Consider the following 24,312-nt stretch of genomic DNA (forward strand, 5'->3'; position numbering starts at 1 on the left):
TTGTACTGTGAAACGCGGATTTGTGTAGATGAGTTAGAACCATATTGGAATCATAGGGTCCACTTTTTTAATTCCAATTACTAATTAGTTATAAATAATGTAATTATTTATCACATTTAAAAGGTCATATTGCTCATTAAGTTATATTCAATTGATACATGCTACACAAGTTATATTAACTTGATACATGCTACACAAGTTATATTAAATTGATACATATTACAATTATGTTTTTATACAGTTTTCATCGATTATGTTGAAAAGTAAATAGCAGTAAGTAAAACATGTACTTCCAGAAAAGACGTTGGTTACCAACATTACCCAAACTTTCTCTGATGACGTCAACAACATAACGTCGAATTTCACGTTGATTTGCGGTGCGCGAGAAGTCTGTGAAGACGTGCACGTTGAGGTTTACCTCGAAAATACAAGTTTGATAAACAAGCACAGTAAGTCTTACCAAACCACCCGTATATAATCACCAGCACCACTGCGCAAAATACTAACCGTCAAAAGCATTAATATAATACATGATCATAACAAATATCATCTCCAAACAAGGTGGGTAGGTCAGCCAAACGTTTTTTTTCTACGCAAGTTTAAAACAAATATGTATAAGTTATTACATACCTTAATTAGGATGTTCTATTACAGAAATCGTCAAAATATCTTTGCAACATAGCAATCATTATATCTAAGAGTTATTTTTTTAATATGATCTAATCTAGCATAACTTATCGAGAATTCAACATGGAATATAAACAATTTGAAAAACAAGTAAAGGATTGGTCGGGTGTGCGGAAACAAACACCGTTTTAGTTGGGGCCTTATCAACATTTATGCAACCAACATGTAAATCACCTTTACCAATATATCGCATCAACTTACGTCTTACGTAGATATTGCCTTTAAATGTTTTATGCAGTCCGATTTTAAGTTTAAATTTTAATTGAAACTCCAAAACATATATTTACTGTATGCATACGGGAATATTCAAACAAAAGCGGTTAGACGTCACTTTAATATTTTTACAGTTAAGGTTTCACATGCAATTCATGTTTTCAGACGTGCAAATGAAATGTTTGAATACTTCAAAGTCCGACACTCACGGATATGACATCACGTGCGAATATGTCGTCGGAAGCGAAATGATTAAGTCTCTATCTTCTCTGAACTTGACGTGTGTTTCATGGGGAAATAACTCAGTTGTCAGACAACAAGAGCTGTTCGAGTTACCAGTTTGTTGGGAGAAAAGTAATAGTAAGTGCTGATGCTATAAACACTTGTTAATACATTTGCAAATTACAACGTAACAACTTAATTGTAGAAAAGCGAAGGGTATTTAAGGAGTGATTAATAATTGAAGTTACACTTCCTTATAGTATATTCAATAATGTAAATATACGTACGGAAACGCAATAATAGATACATTCCTTCAGTTTCTTGTTGAAATTCATTAAGAATATCTTAATACGCACAAGCTCAGAAAATAAATGTATTTAACTATTGTTTATATCTTCAGCTTGTAACTGTTCCCAACCACGTGACACGTGTAAAGGAATGTGCGACATCCTGACGTCATGTGGTACCAGACACGTGCAATTGAAAAATCCGGTGAACACAGAATGCTCGACCGAGTGCTTTCCAAAGTGGTGCAGAAGTCGAAACAACAGTCTCCTGACTGACACAAATAATATTCTACTCTCTGTATGTGAGCTTTGACGCGGTCACAAATATGTTACTCCGACCGATTACAATTGGAATTTATGTTAATTGTCAATTTATCATCAGTTACCTCCCCCCCCAACCCACATCCCCAACATTTTCGGGGAAAGTTGAGTTAAGGATTCTTTCATGAATATTTGTGCCTTTCCTTCTGCCATTGTCATTTGCTTTTCCGGATTTTTTTAAATCCACTATCAACCAAATTCAACGAAACTTCATAGAAAAGATCAATGCCAAGAGTAGATGCGCAGTGAACCAAGAAGTTCTGTTTAAATGATTTGACGTAAAAGTATGGGTATGTATGCGAAATTTTAGAAATTCTGCTTTTGTTCTCTATAAATACTTTTTTAATGTCTTCCAACGCACAATTGCATGCAACTGTCTTATATCTACAGCATTCTCTTCAGAGTGTAAACTCTAAATGTCTGTTGACTTGAAGATGTTTTTTCCTTGTAATTATTTGTTATGCAAACGCTAAAACCCCGTTCTCACATAGCTGCGACTTTACGACGATCATCCCGATCAAGCCACGATATGAAAAAAAGGATCGAGGCCGATCGGAGTCAAAATCGAGCAAAATGGCAAATTACGGTCTTCATTTCGACCTTTCTACGATGCCGCTACGTCAAACGCTTTCTGCGTTTACTGCCGCGACATTCAAGATCATACTACGACGCTACGCAGAGCTTTTACTGCGCTTTTACTACGATCATGAAGATCTCTCCACGATGCTTCCGCGCTGCCTGTACGATTACGGCGCTTCTACTACGCTCTTTTTACGACTTTACACCGATTCTTGTTGGCCGCGATCCCACTACGCTTGTTTTGAGCATGTTCAAAATAAGCGTGGCGAGAGCGTAGAGCTCTCCGATGAAGACGACTTTACACGCGATCATACTGCGCTTATGAAGACTCCACTACGTTTCTCCTGCGATTTGTCACGATCGGCCACGTTTTCGGCCTCGCTTTGATCGTAGTAGAAGCGGCGTCTATTTGTTAACGGGAGTTTACAAAGACATATTATGGTTTTTGATTTTGTTTATAAACAAAAGAAATATTTACACTCTTAAGAGAATAATGTATAAAAGAAATGGTATGCTTTTGTAGACTATTTCAAAGAATTAAAATAAACATGGTCTAATACATTAAAGTAACATTACTATTCAAAATCAACGAAAATTTCGTACAATTGTACGTAAAATAAACTTAACCAATTAAAAATCAGCATTAGCTCTAAATTCTATATTATTATGTGTAATTCATTCTTTCTCCTATGGTAAATGTAGTGTTTTTTTCGACCTTCTATGCTTATTGCTTTGTCTTTGTTTGTATGTAACTGTCTACAATTATTTAGATAACGAATGACGTTAAATGTGTTGCATATATATTTCTTTGTATGTCACTGCCTATAATTACAAGGTATATTGTGTTGCATATGTATTTATGTTATGTATCTGTTTCAAGCCTTGTAATAAAATGTTATAGAATAAGAAGGAAAAAAAACGAAATTCAAATTTCCATTTTGTGTATAACTCTGTTACGGAGAATTAATCAGTAGCCACTGGCCAGAATTAAATAAAACCACAGAGATAATATGAGTTTTCACTTAATCAGGAAGTTCTGCTTTAAGGATTTTTTTCAATATGAATGGGAAAAAATATTGAAAAAAAAAATATAATTCACAAGTATAAAGAATGATATTAAGAGAAAATGTCTGTGATGATCCTATCATTAATTTTTGGATGGTACAGGATGTGATCGTAATTAAAGTTACAGTGATTGAATAACTGCAGAATTGATGTATACATTTTTTATTAGACCAACATGTCCAACAAAAGGACATTCCACTTTAGTCTTTGTTTTTTCTTGGCCAAGAGGAATCAATTATCGAAGAACCAGTATAAATGTAATTCAATTAAAACTTTAAAATCTTTTCGAATTAGTATTCAATTAATAACAAAAACAAATTCCCGTGATTTCTGTAAATTCCCAACTGATTCTTATGAGTTTTTGTAAAGAGTCTACCAGCTTTTGTTTGCACGAGAAATGGCAAACATGGCCTTGCTATTTCCATCTACGAGTGTACTTTTGCAGACATTTCCCATGTGGGAATCTTGTAATGGGATCAACATTTCCTTGTAATCAATACAACCTCTATTACAAATAATTGTCCCTCATAATTATGAGTAATTTGAATTAAAATATTGTTTCAAAATCCGCTATTATAATATGTTTTAAACATTATTTGAATTCATATCAAAATTATGCATGTTGTAAAGCAATTAGTGATTCCTGTTTTTATTCGGTCGCAGTTTGTTATTTTGATCTATTTTCTCAACATTAATGTTAAGTAGACACATGTCAAGTATTTCTTATTTGTATTACAAAGTTTGATGCCTCATATAAACTACTATTTTCGGATATAACATTTTCGTCTTTTTGCATTCCGCCATCATGAAATGATAAATTTGCTTCGTTATCAGCTACCCAAAGTGGTAAGTAAGACTACCAGATTTGATACAATATAGGTATACTATTATTTTATATGTAACCTATGTAATGATATTTTATACAGTATATTGTGTAGGATTTTTGAAATATAATAATTTTTCGTATGTTTTTTTAGGTATTGAAAGGTATTGTAAAGTATTATACGTTTTGATTTTATATAGCTTTCTAATGCGTATGTAAATAAAGTTTAAATTAAATTTCCATTTAATATAAATGGTATTTTGTGATATGTTTGTGTTTGACGACATGCTGTCATATACGTTGTTCTCGGTTAAATAACATCACGCATCAACAACATCAAAAACGAAAAATAATCGAGGGCATGTATTTATATGTCAGTGCAATGATTCTAAACAAGATATAAATATGTGGAATAAAATAAAAATAATGGCTTTAAATAAAGCGTTACCTCAAAGAGCAATAATTGTTCAGACATAAATAAATGTGCGTGTAACTACAGATTAGCATTGTAATTATAAACGCCTTAAATATAAATAAACAGAGGTGGAAATATAACGCAATTAAAGAATCTCATTTAGTAACACAATATTGGAGCAAGAACAATATAACGATGCATTCAATTTCATGAAATATCTCGAATAAATATCTAGTACTGACTGGAATAAGTCCGATTGGATTGACATATACTACACATAAATGACATAAATTAAAATATCAGATAAACTGGCTATTGTAAGGGCGCATACAATAATAAAAACAACATGTGAGACATAGTGCTTAATATCATCAATAAAATCCTTTTGAAACTTTAAGCTATGACATCTGAACAAAATTAGTTGATAAAAAGATCATCAAACGCGATAGCAAAACGCCTCGTTGTTGACATTTTAACATATACACATACCAAGTTTTTGTCGATTTCCAGCAAAAAACAACCTGTGTTTGTTCTGTGAACATAGCATCAGAAGTCTACATTTTCCATTAACAGGTGTAAATAACTGAAGTCAGACACGATTATTCATGAGTGCGTCTCGTTGTTGCTTCGGTTGCCGGACTCTAATTCTATGAAACCGGTGAAAACATATGCAGACACGTTGTTATACTTAAAAATTCAAACGCATCGGAAGAAGTATAAATAAAACATGGGAAAACAAATGTTTGTTCTGTCGAGATTAAGCATGTCATGTGTATAATCATACAAAGGTCAAGAGACTATATATCATGTAAACACTCGTCATGGTAACGCTATTCGTCGATATTAATTAAGAGAGGAATTTCACTTCCTACTTTATCACGAAACAATATGTTATTTAAGATAAAAACGAGGCTCACGTTGCATACATAGTTGTAGGTACTCTTTTCTTCGTGTTAAGCATAGTACAGTGTAATTTTACTGTGTACGACACGTCTTCATTGTTATTTCATTTTCGGGGTTCAAGCCCCCATCACTCCGGCACCAGGGCAGATCCGTTGTGTGTTTGCACGCGCAGTCTCCGGGGTCGAAGAAGGTCCCGGGGGAACAGTATGAAGTGTAGACCTGTCGCTCATAGCAACGATGGAATATATCACAGCGGTTCGTGTCTACAGCGTAATAATCGCCGGCTTCTTTGCACTTGAAACCGCAATCTGCAAAGAACAAACACTGTAGCTCTTAATCTTATTGGCGATTGGACGCAAATTGGATGGTCACATTTTAAGCTACTTAGCAATCAAGAAATGTATTGTTTAGGGTATCTATATATAATGTTATCACATGCTATACCCTATTTCCCATGTAATACAGCTACTACATATTTTTTTATATTACACATGTGTAATATACAACATTTTAAAGCGTTTTCATTGGCTTAGTATTCGTTTATTGACCAATCGCATTTTGTTATTTTGCTGCAATGCGTCAAATGACGTCACGAAATGTAAACAACATTCGGGATTTATCATTATGTTTGCGTAAATATTTATTTAATTTGCTCATTCAAAATCATGTGATAAAAAAGATCTGACACTCGTTGTCATATCATACCATATTTTATTAAACTCGTCCAAGAAATTCGTTAGCAAGCTCGCCAAAGGCTCGCTTACTAACAAAATTCCTGAACTCGTTTAATAAAATATGGTATGATATGAAAACTCGTGCCAGATCCTATATACATTTGTATTCTGTCGGATATGCTCATTTTTGGCTACCGGTTCATGTCTTGACATGAAGTCCAAAGAAGATAAGCTTTTATTGATGAAATTAGTGAAGCAAGAAATGTATTGTCATGTGTATAGTCTTGTAAACTTACACCGCCTATGTGCATTTAATTTGTCGGAGTTTGACCTTAGTTTGCGTGATTACATCCAGAGACTTTCGCCATTTAACCAATCAGTCTGCATCGATCTATCATCTTCTTTAGCAAATTGTATAAATATGGATAACTTTAGCCAATCCATATGATAACCTTATCGGATAAAGCAAACCGAAGTCAATTACATTGGCTGAATCTTACCAAAAACTTCACCAAAACATGCACCTGTTTGGATATTATTTTTATACAATCGCTAACTCAAGATATCAAAACAACAAGATAACATAAGATATCATAAAAGTGAAGATAACCAAAAGATAACACACTCGATAAAAGTTATCTAGATTTATACATGTGGCTACTGGTGAACTGTTCTATACATGACACGCCTTTAAACTGCTTAAATAATTTTTCTCAATCAACACGACGTTAGTGATAAATACATTGATGTGCATTATCATTAATCAGAAAAGACAAAATAAAGTCACATATCATAAGTATGCCAGCGGGCAAAATATAATAATTAAAATGATCTCCATACGTGTTGTTATATTACAATGCACCAGCGGAAAGTCATTTTCGAGCTTTCTTTTCTCTGTTTCATTAAGGTGGTCCAGAAGTTTTGACCTCGGCTTGCACGTAATTCGTTCAAACTGTGCTAACAGGAAGTCTGGTATGGTGCCATTGCATTCGACGCGGTAACCAGCGAAATCGTCGTACGTAATCTGGCACGAGAAATTCACTCCTATAAATGGAAAAATTGTAGCAAAATGATTTTCTTTTCGATTCGAACAAACCTGCTGTCAAACAATATTTGATTGGCTTATATTCTGATAACGGTAAATGTTGACCAGAACAATTTATGTGCGGCTGAATACAAGCTACAAAAAAGAGAAATCTGACGATAATAAATTGGTAGAAACGGAAAATGTAGATTGTGAAACCAAGTAGCGGCTTCGTAAATTTTATAACTTTTTACTCGAAAACGTTGAAGTTAAATATGTTTTCATAGAAAACCATTCTATTACAATTTTCTTATCTTTTGTTATATGTTCATATTTTCAGATTTTGAACGCACGTCTTCTGCATTTTTTTTACAAGTTTGTGTTATTTTAATGAAGAAAAAGAAAATATTGTTTGGTTTCTGAAGAATATCCATTGAAATCCATAAGTGACCAGAGAAATAAATATGTGTCACTCTTGCAAAAATTTATTTTGCATGAACACGAGTAGATTAAAATGGATTGCGTGTTAATGATTTCATAATAACGACGTCATTTCATATAGTAAATAGTGGAAATAATAGATATGTATTGTTCTAATTTTTTACGGTTACACCATTGATTTACCAGTTGCAAATTACATATATTTTTATATAAACCACCTGTAAGCAGTCAATATAGAAAACAAAAACAACGAAACCATTAATATATTTTTTACTGAAACAGAATTTTAAACAACCGCTTTGATTGATTTTACATATTCCTTGTTAAAAAAAAATAATTAAGATTTTTTATACAATCCAGGAAATGGCATTTTATCAAGATTCGATGATTTCTTAGAAACAAATCAAAATTTCATAATATTACAAAAACAACCTGCAATAGCAGTTACCTCGTAAGAATTGCTCCTCTTGGTTAATCTCCGCAAAGAAGTCAACAAACGACTGCTCGCAACCGGAAGTCGTGGAGCAGCCGATCTTGTAGTCCGTGGAATTGTGGGTCACGTCCTGACTTAGCGATATGTTCACCTTCTTAATTTCACCTGAAAAGAGAGCAATAAGAGTCATTTTCTTCGTCCAAGGAAGACAAACGCTGCCATATGAATAATGTTAACGTTCATACTCATTTATTCCGGATTTATTCGCGGAATGAACCGCATCAGCAGGGCCCGTAAACATCAAACAATTCTTCGACTTAAGGCTAAGAATAAAGAAAATTCTTTAAATTAGAATATTCAAGAATTTCATTAATTTTGAGTCAAAATTGGCATGAACCACCTCTATTTACACTCTTATTCATGTATCACATTGTATTTATGAGATAATCACCAGTGGTATCCTGTATATATTCAAACCCTGGAAGTATTTTTCTAGGCCCTAAGTCTAGTCTTTACTCTTAAGTCTAAGAATGGGTTGGTGAATACGGGCCCAAGTCCGCAAGAATTACAGTCAGCTCAGGCGCGTGACCCCACGTGACCTCGCCAGTGATACCTTTATAACTCGGTAGTTCATTTCATAAATCAGACAAGTGTGTGACAATGCCACTGGCATCGAAATTCGAAAACAGCGCTGGTAGACTCCAGCTTTCTCTGACACATCAATTCAAACTTGCACATATTCGCGAATAATGTTGGAATTTCGATTTCAGAGCAATCAAAATACTCGTTACAGCTTGACACTCTTCGATCCATCTTTGAGTACCGATGCAAGTGCTGGCTCGAAATTCAACCTACCTCTATATTTACGGTTTATTTTTGAATATAGATGTCAGAGCTAGCACGTTGTTTGCATCAGTCACGTATTGCACTTTAATGTCATTTTCAGTGTTGGTTCAAAATTCAACCTTTTTTTATATTTTTTTTTATTCAATATCATACATACAATGTAAACATGTATATGATCATACAACATAGTGATTGTACAAAGCAATAAAGTTCAGACATGTTATACAAGATATGCTAATATATATTTTTTTTTAGAGAGAAAAGAAAAGAACAACAGAGGAATAGTTATGAAAAATGATGAGTTGTATAAAGTCGGAAGAAAGCATACTGGACTTGTGTGTTTTGTTGTATATTCACAATGATCTTGTCAGATTGAAAAAAAAAATAAACAAAACTATTTTAGAAAGATAAACTAACATTAGAGTGAAATGTATAAAAGCGGACAAAACATTATGAGAATTTAATCCGATTCCATTTTTGTTCAAAGATTTGTAATGTGTCATTACTGAGGGCTATTTCTTTCTCAATCTGGATTTTTAGTTTAAGACTATGGACAAAACAATTAAAATTTGGTACTTGTTTTTTGTACTTCATGTTTAAAAAAAATAAACAAAACTATTTTAGAAAGATAAACTAACATTAGAGTGAAATGTATAAAAGTGGACAAAACATTAAGAGAATTTAATCCGATTCCATTTTTGTTCAAAGATTTGTAATGTGTCATTACTGAGGGCTATTTCTTTCTCAATCTGGATTTTTAGTTTAAGACTATGGACAAAACAATTAAAATATGGTACTTGTTTTTTGTACTTCATGTTTAAGATAAAATATTGAATCAATATAACCATAAATTTCACAATATTATTACCGTCTATTGATTTCAATGAGTTAATTCCGAAACTTACATTTAAGAAAGATAGTTTAACGTTTAGTTGCTGTTGTTCAAGAAAAGATATTAATTGATTCCAAATAGGTTGGATGTGTTCGCACTCCCAAAAAAGATGTTCTATAGTTTCAATGTTTTCACTGCAGAAGTCACACAGATTTGAGTTAGATAATTTGCATTTAAAGAAATATTTATTTGTAGCTATAATTCTATGGATGTATTTATATTGAAAATTTCTCAGTGTGCTTTCAATGGTTGCTTTATATGGCATGGTAAATATGTGTTTCCAATTAAGTTCATTTTCTCCAAAAAGGACTTGCCATTTATTTTGGATTTTGGAGTTTTCTGTAGGGTTTTTAATTTGTAGTGTGTAAAATATTTTATTTGTTTTGTTTTTTCTTCCAAGTATGTTTTCTACAAATGTTGTTTGAGTACATGGTGTATTATTTGTATTGATTTCAGATTTAATATGTATGGGTATGCTTTTGATTAGTGTGTAGTACTTCAGAAAATTATTTGAAGGTATTCCGTATATGTAGCATATATTATCAAAAGAGTAGAAATCCTTAATTCTGTAGTCATATAATTGGTCGACATATTTAATGCTTCGTTCAAACCAATCTTTATAGAAAAACGTCTTATTGTTTGAAGTTATGTCTTTATTGTTCAATAAAATTGTTTTACTGCTGGTTTTGGTTTCTAAGTTATGAGTGACATCACTCCACGCTGATAGAACATCAGACAGAATATGTTTTCGTTTGCAATTTCATGTAAGTATTGCTGATGTTACATTCAAAGAGTAAGGAGTCACCATATTTTTTAAGGATTTTCTGGTAGAATAATTTCCATTTACTCGTATTGGTAGTATCTAGGTATCTTTTAACCCAGCTGCATTTGATTGCATTCAAGAATGAGTCAATGTTCGTTAATTCGATACCTCCATTTTCTACAGATTGAATTAACTGAGTTCTTTTTATTTTATCAGGCTTACCGTCCCATATGAATTTAAATATTGCTGATTTTATATCGTTAATAACATCGTTTTCAGGATTTGGGAGAGCTGTTAATACATATATTAATTTAGGAAGTGCAAACGTTTTCAATACTGTGTTTTTTCCGATTAGTGTTAAGTTTACGATGATGCCATGATTTTAAGCAGTTTTTAAAATTCTGTAATTTAGATAGTATGTTTTTAAGAACTGTATCTTTTTCATTATTTGTGAAAGTAATTCCTAACGTTGTGGCTTCATCGGATGTCCAATTAAATTTCATTTCTTTTTTATATTGAACATTACTTTGTTTTAATTTACCTACTCGTAGCACAGTACATTTACTTTTGTTTAGTTTAAGACCCGATGTCATTCCGTAAAGGGTTAGCGACTCTATTAAGTTATGGAAAGAATCGTAATTGTCGTTTAAAAAATAAGTTGCATCGTCAGCAAATAGGGATTGTTTGATTTCTTCGTCAGGTTCTAGTGATATGCCTTTTATGTGTTTATTTGTTTGGATGTGATGTGATAGATACTCGATGCAAATAATAAATAGCGATAATGAGAGTGGACATCCTTGTCGAACCCCTCGTTCGATGTTAAAACTGTTTGAAAAGAAGCCATTGTTAATGATTATACTGTTAATATCGGTATAGAATAGTTTGACCCATTGAATGAGACTTTCACCAAAGTTCATATTTTCTAAGCAAGAGAACATAAATGAATGATCAAGCGAATCGAATGCCATTTCAAAGTCTGCAAAGAATATTAGACCAGGATTATTTGAATTATTGAAATAGTTTATGCATTCTTGGACAAGACGAACGTTTTCACCAATGTAACGTCCTTTTAGGAAACCAGATTGAGATTTTGAAATGATTGATGGTAATATATTTTTTTTCTGTTTGCTATACTTTTAGTTGCAATTTTATAATCATTGTTCGGTAAACTAATCGGGCGCCAGTTTGATAAGGATTCTAAGTTTTTTTGTCCAGGTTTTTGAATAAGTGATATAATACCTTGTTTTTGTAGCGTAGTTAAGTTTTCGTTGTTAAATGAATAGTTAAGTGAATTAATTAGATGTGTTTTTATGTCATTCCAGAATATTTTATAAAATTCGATTATGATGCCATCAGATCCTGGGCTTTTGTTATTTTGCATTTCTTTTAGGGCTAATCCAGATTCATATTCATTAAGCAATCCGTAGCACAGTTGTTTTTCCTCTTTGCTTAAAGCGTGATGTGTATTTTTAAAAAGGGTGTTATTTTCAACATTTTTTCGTTTATAGAGGGTTTCGAAAAATAAACGTTGTTCTTCTAGTATTTCAGTTCTGTTTGTTATATCTTTGCCATTGACTACTAATTTGTGTACATTTTTTGTTCACTTCTACGTTTTTCAATGTTTGCGAAATATTTTGTATTTTTTTCATTGTGTTCAACATGCTGTGCACGCGCTCTTAGTATTAATCCATTGAGATGTGTATGATAGATTCCATTTTATATTTGTTTTTTAATGTTATTTCATTTTCAATGTCGGTGGTATCATTTGTGTTTGTTTGATGCAATTGTTTTTCAAGTGTTTCAATGGTTTTGATGGTTTCAGTTTCAAGTTTGTGTGTTTCTTTTTGTTTAAATGATGTGTATCTAATTGTTGTGTTACGTATATTTCCTTTAATTACTTCCCATAAGGTGTTTGGGTTTGCATCTTTATTATTTTGGACTGAATTTAATATTTCCTGTTTTATTTGTGTTTGATATTGTGTATATAATAAGATGCTGTTGTTAATTTTAAAGTATCCTGGGCCTCTTTCAGGTTGTTTATTGTGCAGTTTAAGTTTAACTAGAGAGTGGTCAGTCATAAATCCTGGTTTTATGTTACACGTGTCAATAATGTTGCAAAGAGATTCAGATATTAAAAAATAGTCTAATCTACAAAATATTGTTGGTTTTGTGTTTGAGTGCCAGGTGAATTTGCTTTCGTTTGGATATATAGTGCGCCAGATGTCTATCATATTGTAGTTTTCAATTATGTTATTTAAAATGTTTCTATTTTTAGGATGAGTATAAAGGTTTCCATTCTTTTTGTCTAATAATGGATTAAGAACAGTATTAAAATCACCACCGACTATGATGTTTTTATCTTGGTTATTAATTATAAAGGATTGTAATGTTTCGTAGAATGTGGAATCATCTATGTTAGGGCCGTAAACATTAATTAATGTTAATTCTGTTTCGTGTATTTTTATATCTATACTTGCTTGTCTGCCAATTATTATTTTGTTGAAGTTATTGACTGTGATCCCTATTTTATTTTTTATCAGAAAGGCAATGCCTTGTTTATTAGTATGTTCTCCACTGAGATAGATTTCTCCGTCCCATTCATCTTTTAAGGTGTGTGCTAAAGTAGGTGTCAAATGACATTCTTGTAAAAGGCATATACTATTTTTTTTTCGTCTAACCATTTGAATATTTGTATGCGTTTGTCTTTATTGTTTAGCCCTTTTACATTCAATGTACATAATTTAATCATTTAAAGGAGGGTGATGTAAATGATGATTTGTGTGTGCTTGTCCAGTTAGTTTCAAATTTAAAACATCTTCAGTTAGTTTCTATTGTAAGATAAGATATGTCTCTACATACAAACAAAATATGGAAACAAAAATGAGCAGAAAAAAGTTATGTTTACACCCCGAAAAGCAATGGGTACACATGATAAAAAAAACTGTTTACAATGACAAAAAGGAAGAAAGGGTTCCGCCAAAAAAATAAAAAATTGTGGAACAAACACTATCATTAAACAAGTGAAAAAATGCTTAAGAGAAAGAAAAACAGCACACAGAACAACGCAAACACAAAAAAACACTGGCATGCAAAAACAACAACAATGTTTGCGTGGCGTTTGCGTATTTAAACTGTACGTGTTTTTGTTTCCTATGCCGTAATCTGTGTGTGTGTGTGTGTGTGTGTGTGTGTGTGTGTGTGTGTGTGTGTGTGTGTGTGTGTGTGTGTGTGTGCGTGCGTGCGTGCGTGCGTGCGTGCGTGCGTGCGTGCGTGCGTGCGTGCGTGCGTGCGTGCGTGCGTGCGTGCGTGCGTGCGTGCGTGCGTGCGTGCGTGCGTGCGTGCGTGCGTGCGTGCGTGCGTGCGTGCGTGCGTGCGTGCGTGCGTGCGTGCGTGCGTGCGTGCGTGCGTGCGTGCGTGTGTGTGTGTGTGTGTGTGTGTGTACATTCATGCGCGCGTGTGTGTGTGTGTGTGTGTGTGTGTACATTCATGCGTGTGTGTATGTGTGTGTGCGGGTGCGCGTGTGTGTGTGGGTGTGCGTGTGGGTGTTTGTGTGCGCGGGCGTGTGTGTGTGCGTGAGTGTGCGTGTGTGTGATTTGTGTGCGTGTGTAGGCGCGCGTATATGTCCCGGTGTTTTGTGAAAATATACAAAACATCTAAAGGGACAAAGAAAAAAACAACAGAACTACATTAAACATAGCGGAACATACATAAGATACAACAACCAAACATGTTGAAAATTCTTTTGAACAAAAAGAATAAAATTGGTAATTCGTTTGTATTCGAGAGAGCGTGGTTGCTTGCATGTAGCCATGCATTGGTGTGTTTTACTGTGTGTGTGCGTGTAAAACTGATTAATTTTTAACCAAAAAAATAAAAATGTGTAGTTTGTACGCCTTCTTGTTGATGAAATGTGATTGTTAATAAGTATATGCTCACTTTCGCGCATGTGTGTGTGTGTGTGTGTGTGTGCGTGCGTGCGTGTGTGTGGGGGGGATGCGCGTGTGTATTTTTTGTGTGCGCGTGTAAGCGTGCGTGTATGTCCCGGTATCTTGTGAAATATATAATACACATAAAGAAACAAAGAAAAAAATATTAACAAACAGAACAACATTAAACATAGAATTAAACATAAGGTACAACAACCAAACATGTTGAAAACTATTTAAAACTAGAAATGGCGCGGCAGAGGCCGACGCGTATCCCCACGCCGAATGTTTGACCTAGGTGTGCCCCAGGGTTGGTAATGGGGCCATGCATAGCTGAGATTGACCGTATTGTCATAAGAGAAGTTCATCATCAATTAGAAGTGAATTGGTGTAGAAATGAAGAAGTTATAGTAAAAGGCAATTTTGAGTGGGTGTGACATATGTGGGCAGGGCGCCCCAGGGTTGGTAATTGTGCCATGCATAGTTGAGATTGACCGTATTGTCATAAGAGAAGTTCAGTATCAATTTGAAGTGAATCGGTGTAGAAATGAAGAAATTATAGTAAAAGGCAATTTTGGGCGGGTGTGGTCTATGTGGGCGGGGCCCCAGGGTTGGTAATGGGGCCATGCATAGTTGAGATTGACCGTATTGTCATAAGAGAGGTTCAGTATCAATTTGAAGTGAATCGGTGTAGAAATGAAGAAATTATAGTAAAAGGCAATTTTGGGTGGGTGTGGTCTATGTGGGCGGGGCGCCCCAGGGTTGGTAATGGGGCCATGCATAGTTGAGATTGACTGTATTGTCATAAGAGAAGTTCAATATCAATTTGAAGTGAATCGGTGTAGAAATGAAGAAATTATAGTAAAGGCAATTTTGGGTGGGTGTGGTCTATGTGGGCGGGGCCCCAGGGTTGGTTATGGGGCCATGCATAGTTGAGATTGACCCTAATGTCATAAGAGAAGTTCAGTATCAATTTGAAGTGAATCCGTGTAGAAATGAAAAAATTATAGTAAATGGAATTTTTTGGTGGGTGTGGCCTATGTGGGCGGGCGCCCAAGGGTTGGGATTGGGGCCATGCATAGTTGAGATTGACCCTAATGTCATAACAAAAGTTCAGTATCAATTTGAAGTGAATCCGTGTAGAAATGAAAAAAATATAGTAAATGGAAATTTTTGGTGGGTGTGGCCTATGTGGGCGGGGCGCCCCAGGGTTGGGAATGGGGCCATGCATGGTTGAGATTGACCGTATTGTCATAAGAGAGGTCCAGTATCAATTTGAAGTGAATCGGTGTAGAAATAAAGAAGTAAATGTAAAATAACCTAAATAAATGAGAGATAATTTCTGACGCGGCCCCACCCCAACCGCTATAACTTTTGACCCAGGGGTCAGATCAAAATTCCAAATAGTGCAGGGTCGCACATATGCTCATAGCTACCATGTGTGTAAGTTTCAAGTTTCTAGTGCTTTTAGTGTAGGAGGAGATAGTGGCCAGGACGGACAGACAGACAGACAGACGGACGGACGGCGGAGATAACCACAATATCCCCACCTTTTTTTCAAAAAGCGTGGGGATAAAAAAAGGTAATTCGTTTGTGTTCGAGATAGCGTGATTGCTTGCATGTATGCATGCATTTGTGTGTTTTACTGTGTGTGTAAAAGTGATTCATTTTACACCAAAAAGGAAATACAGCAATGTACAAGAAAACAAAACCGAGCGTGACATATAGTTTTGAATGATATACAACACATATTTTTAAGAATAAGTTTTTCCGATCAAGTGAAAATTTCAAGTTTAAGTGAAATGAACGTGTTAAGTTCGTTGTTGGCATTTTCACAATTGTAACACAGAATAAGTTTGAGCAATAAATAAGTAAAAGAACCATTTGGTTTTACTATCAACTATCACTTAATGTTGGACAAAATTTATTTTATCTACCAGCCATAGACGCATTAATAACGCAAATCATTTCAGAGGGTAATACAATCAAACGACTTATATAAACTTTTCAAAAAGAGTTAATTCGTCTGTCTTTTGTGTGTGTACGTGCGTAATGCATCCATCACTATACAACTGATTAATAATGTAAAAGCAGTAGTTGCCTCTACCAGCTATAGCAAGATTAAACAAGAGACACAATCACGGTACAGGCGTTCATTAGAAACGTACAATCCGTTTTTGTTGTGTTAACATAAAGGATATAACTAATTTACAACCAACAATTATTGAATCTATTTATGTAAATAATAGATTCATCTACTTGGTTTTGTAATGTTATAGATATCGTGGGGACTTTTTTTTTATATAAGACGATCTTTGTTAGAAAAATCTATTGTATAGTGTATCGTTCAATTAAATTTTGCTAACAGTATGTTGGGTTCAAAAACAATACAGCTTAGACTATTGTGTATGCTTCCTTTTAGATGTAATTTTTATAGTAGATAATCAACGGGGATTTAAGTTACAATATGCAGAAAAGAATGGTGTGTAAAATCTACTAAAAAATTCAATCAATAACAGCGATTGTTTCGAATGAAAAACCCAGCAGTAAGTGCGGTTATAAAAACATCGTTAAAGTTCGTTCACGTTTTGCGCACTGCACAGGCTAATCTGGGACGAAACTTTACTTACATGCCCAATTTTTTGTACCTTATCCATCCTATCCCGACTACGTACTTATCACGTTGATGTCAATGGTGCGGTTGTACAAAGACATGTCCTCTGATGCCTGCACGTGCAGTCTATATTTGCCAGTGGAGCGACAGGACGCGGCGGGACCTTTTATAGTGAGCAGTCTGCTGGTAGCATCCATCACTGCTACCCACTCGTTAGACGTGTTCGCCTACAGTAAAGTGTTTCTTTATCGAGTTAAATATGTGTTTTTAGGTAACATCAGGTTATGCTTCTACACGATAATATTACGCAAAATTCCTCCTGTCCAGTTGCCCCCAAAAAATAATTAAAGGCCAAATAAGTTAAAACTCAATACATTTTGGAAACAGTTATAAAAAACACAATAAAATATAGATTTTCTTTCAAAATGTGTGTTTCTTCGCTATGGAATTGATATACTAAAATATTTTTCTGATATAAATATTATTTACTTATTAAATACACTGGCTGTAAGCCTAATTGGTCGGAATTGCTTTTAGAAACCACTGCCTTATCCTGATTTATGCTAATATCCATTTTAAAATTACGACCAATATAAGTGCAAAGCAATGAAAACATACACAATTATATGATAACATTTTTTGCCATTTGAAGCTATGTTAATACACATATACAATCAACGTCCTCTGACTGAACAAAGGACAAGCGATCGGGCTTTGTCGTTTGTAGCAGGAGTAATAAGGAAGTTCACCCTGAAGGTAAGACATTTTGGGCATACAATACTATTTATAAGTGCTAATTATGGTATGAAATATTTACACTCGTACACACATTCGATTTTAGCTGAATTCTCATTCTCAATAACACATCAGTACAGTACAGCTAACATATAACACTGCCTCTCATTGCCTATATGAAATCACTCATTTAAAGACATTAGGTCGGCCTTCAAACGTATAAGCGCCAACCGTTTTGCTGATCCACAACCGACAAATAAATAATCGGTTCAGTCGAGGTACGAAGGAGGAATTATCAAATTATGGTCAAAACTGTATACACAATGACAGCGCACTATGGACACGCGAATGTGTCATTTAAAGCCAAGATGGTCGTCGTGGCGTTGTGGATATGGTGTCCGTCTAGGGACCAGGAGGTCACGGATACAATCACCAATTTCGGATTGTTTTAAGATAACCCCAAAGACACCAGGTACTGGTCCTATCCAGGAAGCAGACTCGAGCGCATTTGAATAAGCCTAATGCTTTCGATGCAATCAAGCTAAAATATATAGGTTTAATCTAAAGGCAAGATGCGAGGGACGGATACGATCACATGTACGGATAATGGATCAAGCGCACACCGAAACCGGCCTAATATTACACGATAAATAAGCTGCATGTATTGTTTTTGCTTTATGCGTACTTCTGTACAATGACTTAGTTAAACGTGACATCCTTCTTTGTGTATACATCGTAATGTGTTAATTTTTTTGTAAACTATAGCAGACGAAATGTGTCACGGTACCTGTTCTCCTATTGACACCCGAATCTCCTTGCCCTCGTTCATATACAGGGGTGGCTTCAACGCAATCTTGGTCACGTGATTCAACGAGTACAGATCCGGGCACTTGATGACAATCATGTCCTGCAACTTCACGTTCACGTCGGGACACGGGACTTAAACGAGATGTTTAGATGCTATGACTTAATAGTCTATTTTCGGATGTATATAAAAGGCGAAAACAGAAACATCGATTTAAATCATTTTAAAATTCCGTTGAAATTTCACAAAAAATACACATGATGCAACGTTGCTTGTTTGCAAGTGTATACAGTTGCAAAGAATTTATGATTAAATTTCGACGATCTGATGTGCGACAATCGTAGGAGGCCTTCCGACCGACGAGCGTTTGATGCACGATGAGCATCATACCGACCCACTAATGTGGTTTTAAAAATCAACAATTGTGCGTAAACCGTGATCGGGCCTATTGCTAAATTGCGCGTCTGGTTTGCGGTCTGCGTCCTGCGTCTGACAGAGGCTCTCCATTACTATCCAGTTATAACAGCGTTTGCGCTGCAAAGCATTTTTCTACTAACGTAAGGGTTTGTGATTAATTCATGTAACTTACAGACGCCCTTGAATTGAGAAAACGTGTTCGCATGCAGAATGAAATTTTTATACGTTCGTGGCTTTTTAGTAGTTATATATGTACAAAATACCGCACTTCGGTTTAATAAAAAATGCAACGCACTTAAATGTTAAAAAAAAGGACTTAAGTGCTGAACACTGAAGTTGGGCTGCCACCAAATGCCGTTTATTTGAAATATGGACATCGAATTACTAGTACATGAACATGATAACATATTTTAGATGACGAATATTCATCAATTGCATATTAATAAACGAACACAAACAAGTTTTCACATACTTGTATTATCGGCGTTCGTCGTAGTCTCTGAAATAATGACATAAAACACATTATGATTTATTTATATAATGGTTAATTTGGTATCGGTTTTATAGCTTCTGTGTTTTCAGTCGTTTACCTTTCATTTTATGTGACGCTAGCTCGGCTTGGTATTGGGTTTGGTGCGCCTTCAAACCGGTTCAATCCCCGTTTGCACAGCATTTCCTATTCCAAGGCAGTGACCACAGCTTCAACCATTTTTATGTTTTATGTCGTGTGTTATGTTTTGTTATTTATTGTATGTACACCGTATCACTTGCTTTTAATAAAAGACTAGCGGTTGTTCATAATAATTTTTCTCATTCATGTTTGGAATTTTTCATATTTTTTATATAATCCTATACAACGACATAAAATTGCCCAATGTATTTGTATTATTTGTTTAAATTTGTGGACATTCGGATTGGAATATTTTATAATATATTATATAAATCCGATTACGACTCGTTATTTAAAACAATTGCAAATAACTAACTGAGTCTACAATAATTATTTATTTACATTTGTACATACCTTCCGGTCGTATTGTAGTGATAATCACGCCACCAAGTTTTTCTGTACGAATCCGAGAAACAAAGACATACATGCATAAATATAAACGTGGGTGTTTAGTACATTCTCATTTGTTATATAAAAAATTGAATGCATTGCAAAATATGTGAAGTGTGAAACATGTGCATAAAGACGTATAAATTAAAGTGTAATGCAACTGTTATAAATGAATACAGTTTGTGCTGCGCATTCACATTTACAACGCATTCTATTAAAATGTGTTGTAAAAATGGTACCAAGTAAGTCAGATATTATGATTTAACCTACTCTATTGAACGTCTTCAGATCATGCGAATTTTCTTGATAAGATTAAGTCATGTATTTTCTAGATGAAACGTTGTTTTTTTATTGTTGTTGTCGTTGCAGTTGTGTTGATGATTACTTGCTGCAGAATAACTTATTTTATTGAGGATATAGTTGTTATTGTTTTATGTTGTCGTTCATATTTCGTTGTTGAATTATTGATTGCTGAACCGCAATTGATTTTGAGAATATTTGTTTCCATAAAAATCAGCTGTTTCTGCCTATTGTTATTGATCTTCTTTTTGTGGTTGATAATGGTTGCAGCGGTGTTTGTTAAAATTATAGTTAGTTATAGTTATAGTTATATAATCATAGCAATCTGTGCCGCGGTTACTGCTGTAACTAGCGATCTGTGCCGCGGTTACTGCTGTAACTAGTAAAGTGCTACAGTACCAAACGCTTCAAAAACAATTTATGCAAAATAGGATCTTTTTATTTGTAAATGAAAGTCGTATTTTCATATGTTCCAAGTTTTTATCGCATTCGGTTTGTTAAATGCAAGATGAATAAGTGGTATTTACGCAAACTCAGTTGTGCTAATATGAATGTGACAAAAATGAGGTAATGATTTGCTATATAGAATAAATATATTGTTAGAAAAATGGGCGACAACTCACATACCCGGTTCAGGCGCGTGTTTAGCCCGCATAACAACCAGCACAACCATAGCTGCAACGAACACGGTGATAACTGCTGACGCTACTAGGCATTTCAAACAAGATCTTTTCTGAAATTCAAAATATGCAATATGACTTAAACATTCCGTACGCTAATAAACGCTCATTTTGCATGAAATGAGAGTATCCGAATTTAAGTCATAACTGAGCGTGGCTTGGACATGATTTTGTGACGCCTGATACCAAGATTGTTTCTATATTGCATATCCGTTACAATCTTAGAAGCGGGTAGTATCCACATCAGTTATTTGATGTTGTGAATATCTACATATTTTTCGGCTTGGGAATGAGTATATGAAGAAACTGTCCAGGACATGATACAATAGATATTAAGTCGTGCAAATCAGTTGTTTTGTGTAATTTCACATATTGTAATAGTTCATATATTGGAAATAGTTTTGACATGGAGAACATTGAATTCCAACATTTAAAGATAAATGATATATTATATCAAAGAAGGACATTTTGTGCATGCGTAACTTATGGACAGTGGGCTTCGGACGAAGTATTGCGGACATCTCCGATGAGTTCAGAAAAGACCCGAAATCTTCACAGTAATCTCATCCTATTAGCTTCTTTAAAATATACGTTATACATGTTCCAAATCTTATCTAATATAGTGTTTTGCCTTCACTTGCAGTAAAAAAGGAAATCAAGATTTCGCATGAAGGGAGGCGCATTACCGTACAATCAAGACCATTCTAATACCTCAGTCACAAATAGACACCGATCACCGTCCTATCAACGGCCGACGTATTTTTCCGCTCATCGGGCTGGCGACAGGCCGATGATCGCACGGAAACCGGGCAAATTTGTAGCATAGAGCGGCGTCCGGATTAATTTTAAGTCTCACTTACATTTTTTCCCGACTTCGGGCCCGGAAAGAAATCGAAGTGAGATCGAAACAAGATCGGACAATCAACGCACAGCTATCGCCCAGCGATCGCCCGACATCGGATTCATTGAACGTGTATCGGCAAAAGTAAAGGTATTTCCCAGAGGCATATACATCGGCCGGCGACCGTCTGATTGCCGGAGGGCCTCCGCACGATGCCCGACGGACACCGGACGATGCTCGTTATGATACACGTACAATGAATCCGATGTCGGGGGCACGCTTGAGATAACCGTTCGTTGATCGTCCGATCTTATTTCGATCTCAACTCGATTCCTTCCCGGGCTCGATGTCGGGTAAAACAAACTGTGATGTAAAAAATTAACCCGGACGCCGCCCGATGCTACAAAATGACCCGATGTACGTGCGATCATCGGCCGGCGCCAGCCCGATGAGCGGAAAAAAACGTCGGCCTCTGATCGGACGGTGACTGGTGACTATTTGTGACTGAGGTTTTAAAATTGGTCACTCATCGGACGGCGGACGGCTCCGACGTGTCCAGTCTTCCCGAAGCCTTGTGATCGGACACATCGGCCGGCGACCGGATTATTTGTGACTTAGGCATAAGCTGGATGCATTTAAGAAATAAAAAAAGCTATGTCATATGCTATAACACTAAATGTTTGTGATTATTTTTTAAATATTTTTTCCGGCTGCTTTTCCCAGTGGTAGTCTCCAATCTTAAGGCATACACAATTATTTGCTAAAAATCAATGCTTACACAGTTAACATGTAAATAATATTCGCCTTTCACTGAAAACATGTGCTGTATTGAATTGAGATGATTTTTTAGAGAGTACATCACTGCACATTTCAATTTTTTCGATAACTGTAACCTATAGAACACATTTTGATCGTGCTCAAAATAATTTAAACATATTTTTGCCGCGGACGCAACATTAAGACCGATCTGCAAACTAGAACTGCGTCAAAGACGTATTTAAGAATATCCTACGATAAGCCATAATTACGTGCGTTTGCTTCAGTGCGTAGATTTTAATGGGCACCGTAATCAAAGATGAACCAAACTTAAGTCGAATTGCTTAGTCATGTATACGTACTTCAATGAAATAGACATATACGCAGTCCAAATAGGGTTAATCTTGTGTATACAAGATTTTGATGTGGTGTGCTTCGGTATGCAAACAGCGAGTATTTTGCATGTTTAATACATAAAAGGCTATTTTTGCAGATGATAACGTACCAAGCACTCACTTTTAAATACAGATTGAATTACGTAATTAGAACGATATAAACTAAACTAAGTAGGCTAGTTACAAGATGATTTCATGTAAAAGTTGTCCCTTTGTTATCGGTGCCTTTTTATTAGTCCGGAGGCACAAAACTTATTCAAATAGAATTACAAATCTAAATAATATAGTTTACTGTAACCTGCCAAGACGTTTGGAATGGACTAAAAGCATCACAAGACGCTCCGAGAGAATCAAGGTGCGCTGTTTATAAGAGTGCTAGTAAATGTTATAAACCCATTTATGCTTTGCGTCTAGAAAAAAGGCCTTTGCAAACAGCGTATACCCAGAAGAGACGCCGCATGGTGCAGCGTCTCATCAGGGTCTGCGCTGTTTGCATAAAGAAATTTGGCTACAAATATTCTAAATATAGAAATAAATAAACTAGACATCCCTAATTTTGGAAATAAATTGATCCACTTTCGAAGGATGGGAGAGTCCACTAGGCATAAATGGGTTAATTAATGCTTACCACGCATCGCTTCTTTTTTGCTGGATTTCCTTCGGGGCTGACAGGCTCACTTATAGAGTTCGTTTCCTAGGTAATTAGAAGTAGATATTTTTAGACGCATGTCAGCTTTTGTGATGTAACCATTATGTTTTATTATCTTTCATAAAGATGTAGTTTTCAAAGCACTCCTTCAAATGATTACCATTTTCAAATTGCAATTATAGTTTATCCCTTAGTTGAGAGTGTATTATCTTTAATGGAAAATATTTTATTTAAACTCATTACAATTAGTATTGATTGAAATTGGTTTATATTCATCTTTATATTAATCTTATTTATTAAAATATCCAAAATTAAAAGTCCGTAAACGAACAAATAATCTCGCCTCTATCCGGTCATAATTACTAGTGGAGCCTTCGATGACAAAAATGTCTCTCATAGTGCGACCAAGGTTGTTACGATTCTGAAACAGAACCAGATCTTGTTTAGGTCTTCTAGAAATACATTATTCTCCATATATGTAAAACACATTATTCTATATACATGTGAACATAATTATTCTCGACATGTGTGAAAATACATTACTTT

The 24,312-nt window shown here is 35.0% G+C and overlaps 1 protein-coding gene and 1 long non-coding RNA gene across 2 annotated transcripts; one reads left to right on the top strand and one right to left on the bottom strand.

Moving 5' to 3' along the window:
- Nucleotides 1-296: 296 nt before the first annotated feature.
- On the top strand, nt 297-1,796 carry LOC127868303 (uncharacterized). The gene is made up of 3 exons (XR_008044067.1): nt 297-449; nt 1,066-1,260; nt 1,523-1,796. It is a non-coding gene; the product is annotated as an uncharacterized LOC127868303 (long non-coding RNA).
- A 2,765-nt stretch (nt 1,797-4,561) lies between these two features.
- On the bottom strand, nt 4,562-23,807 carry LOC127868297 (uncharacterized). The gene is made up of 9 exons (XM_052409936.1): nt 23,746-23,807; nt 21,073-21,178; nt 20,110-20,151; nt 19,558-19,584; nt 18,651-18,802; nt 17,190-17,355; nt 8,103-8,252; nt 7,030-7,233; nt 4,562-5,823 (listed from the first exon to the last, which is right to left on the bottom strand). The coding sequence occupies exons 2-9, from the start codon at nt 21,116-21,118 to the stop codon at nt 5,588-5,590; spliced, it is 1,023 nt and encodes a 340-aa protein (XP_052265896.1). The 5' UTR covers nt 21,119-21,178; nt 23,746-23,807; the 3' UTR covers nt 4,562-5,587.
- Between the last annotated feature and the right edge of the window lie 505 nt (nt 23,808-24,312).

The sequence above is a fragment of the Dreissena polymorpha genome, chromosome 2 (genome assembly GCF_020536995.1).
Source record: "Dreissena polymorpha isolate Duluth1 chromosome 2, UMN_Dpol_1.0, whole genome shotgun sequence".
NCBI lineage: Eukaryota > Metazoa > Mollusca > Bivalvia > Myida > Dreissenidae > Dreissena > Dreissena polymorpha.

Excerpts from the sequence above, each read along its gene's own strand:
- LOC127868297 (XM_052409936.1), bottom strand. The coding sequence starts at position 21,118 with ATGGTTGTGCTGGTTGTTATGCGGGCTAAACACGCGCCTGAACCGG. Across the intron at positions 20,152-21,072 it reads TAAACACGCGCCTGAACCGG|AAAAACTTGGTGGCGTGATT; the intron begins GTATGTGAGTTG and ends GGATTCGTACAG. Across the intron at positions 18,803-19,557 it reads GACGAACGCCGATAATACAA|TCCCGTGTCCCGACGTGAAC; the intron begins GTATGTGAAAAC and ends ATCTCGTTTAAG.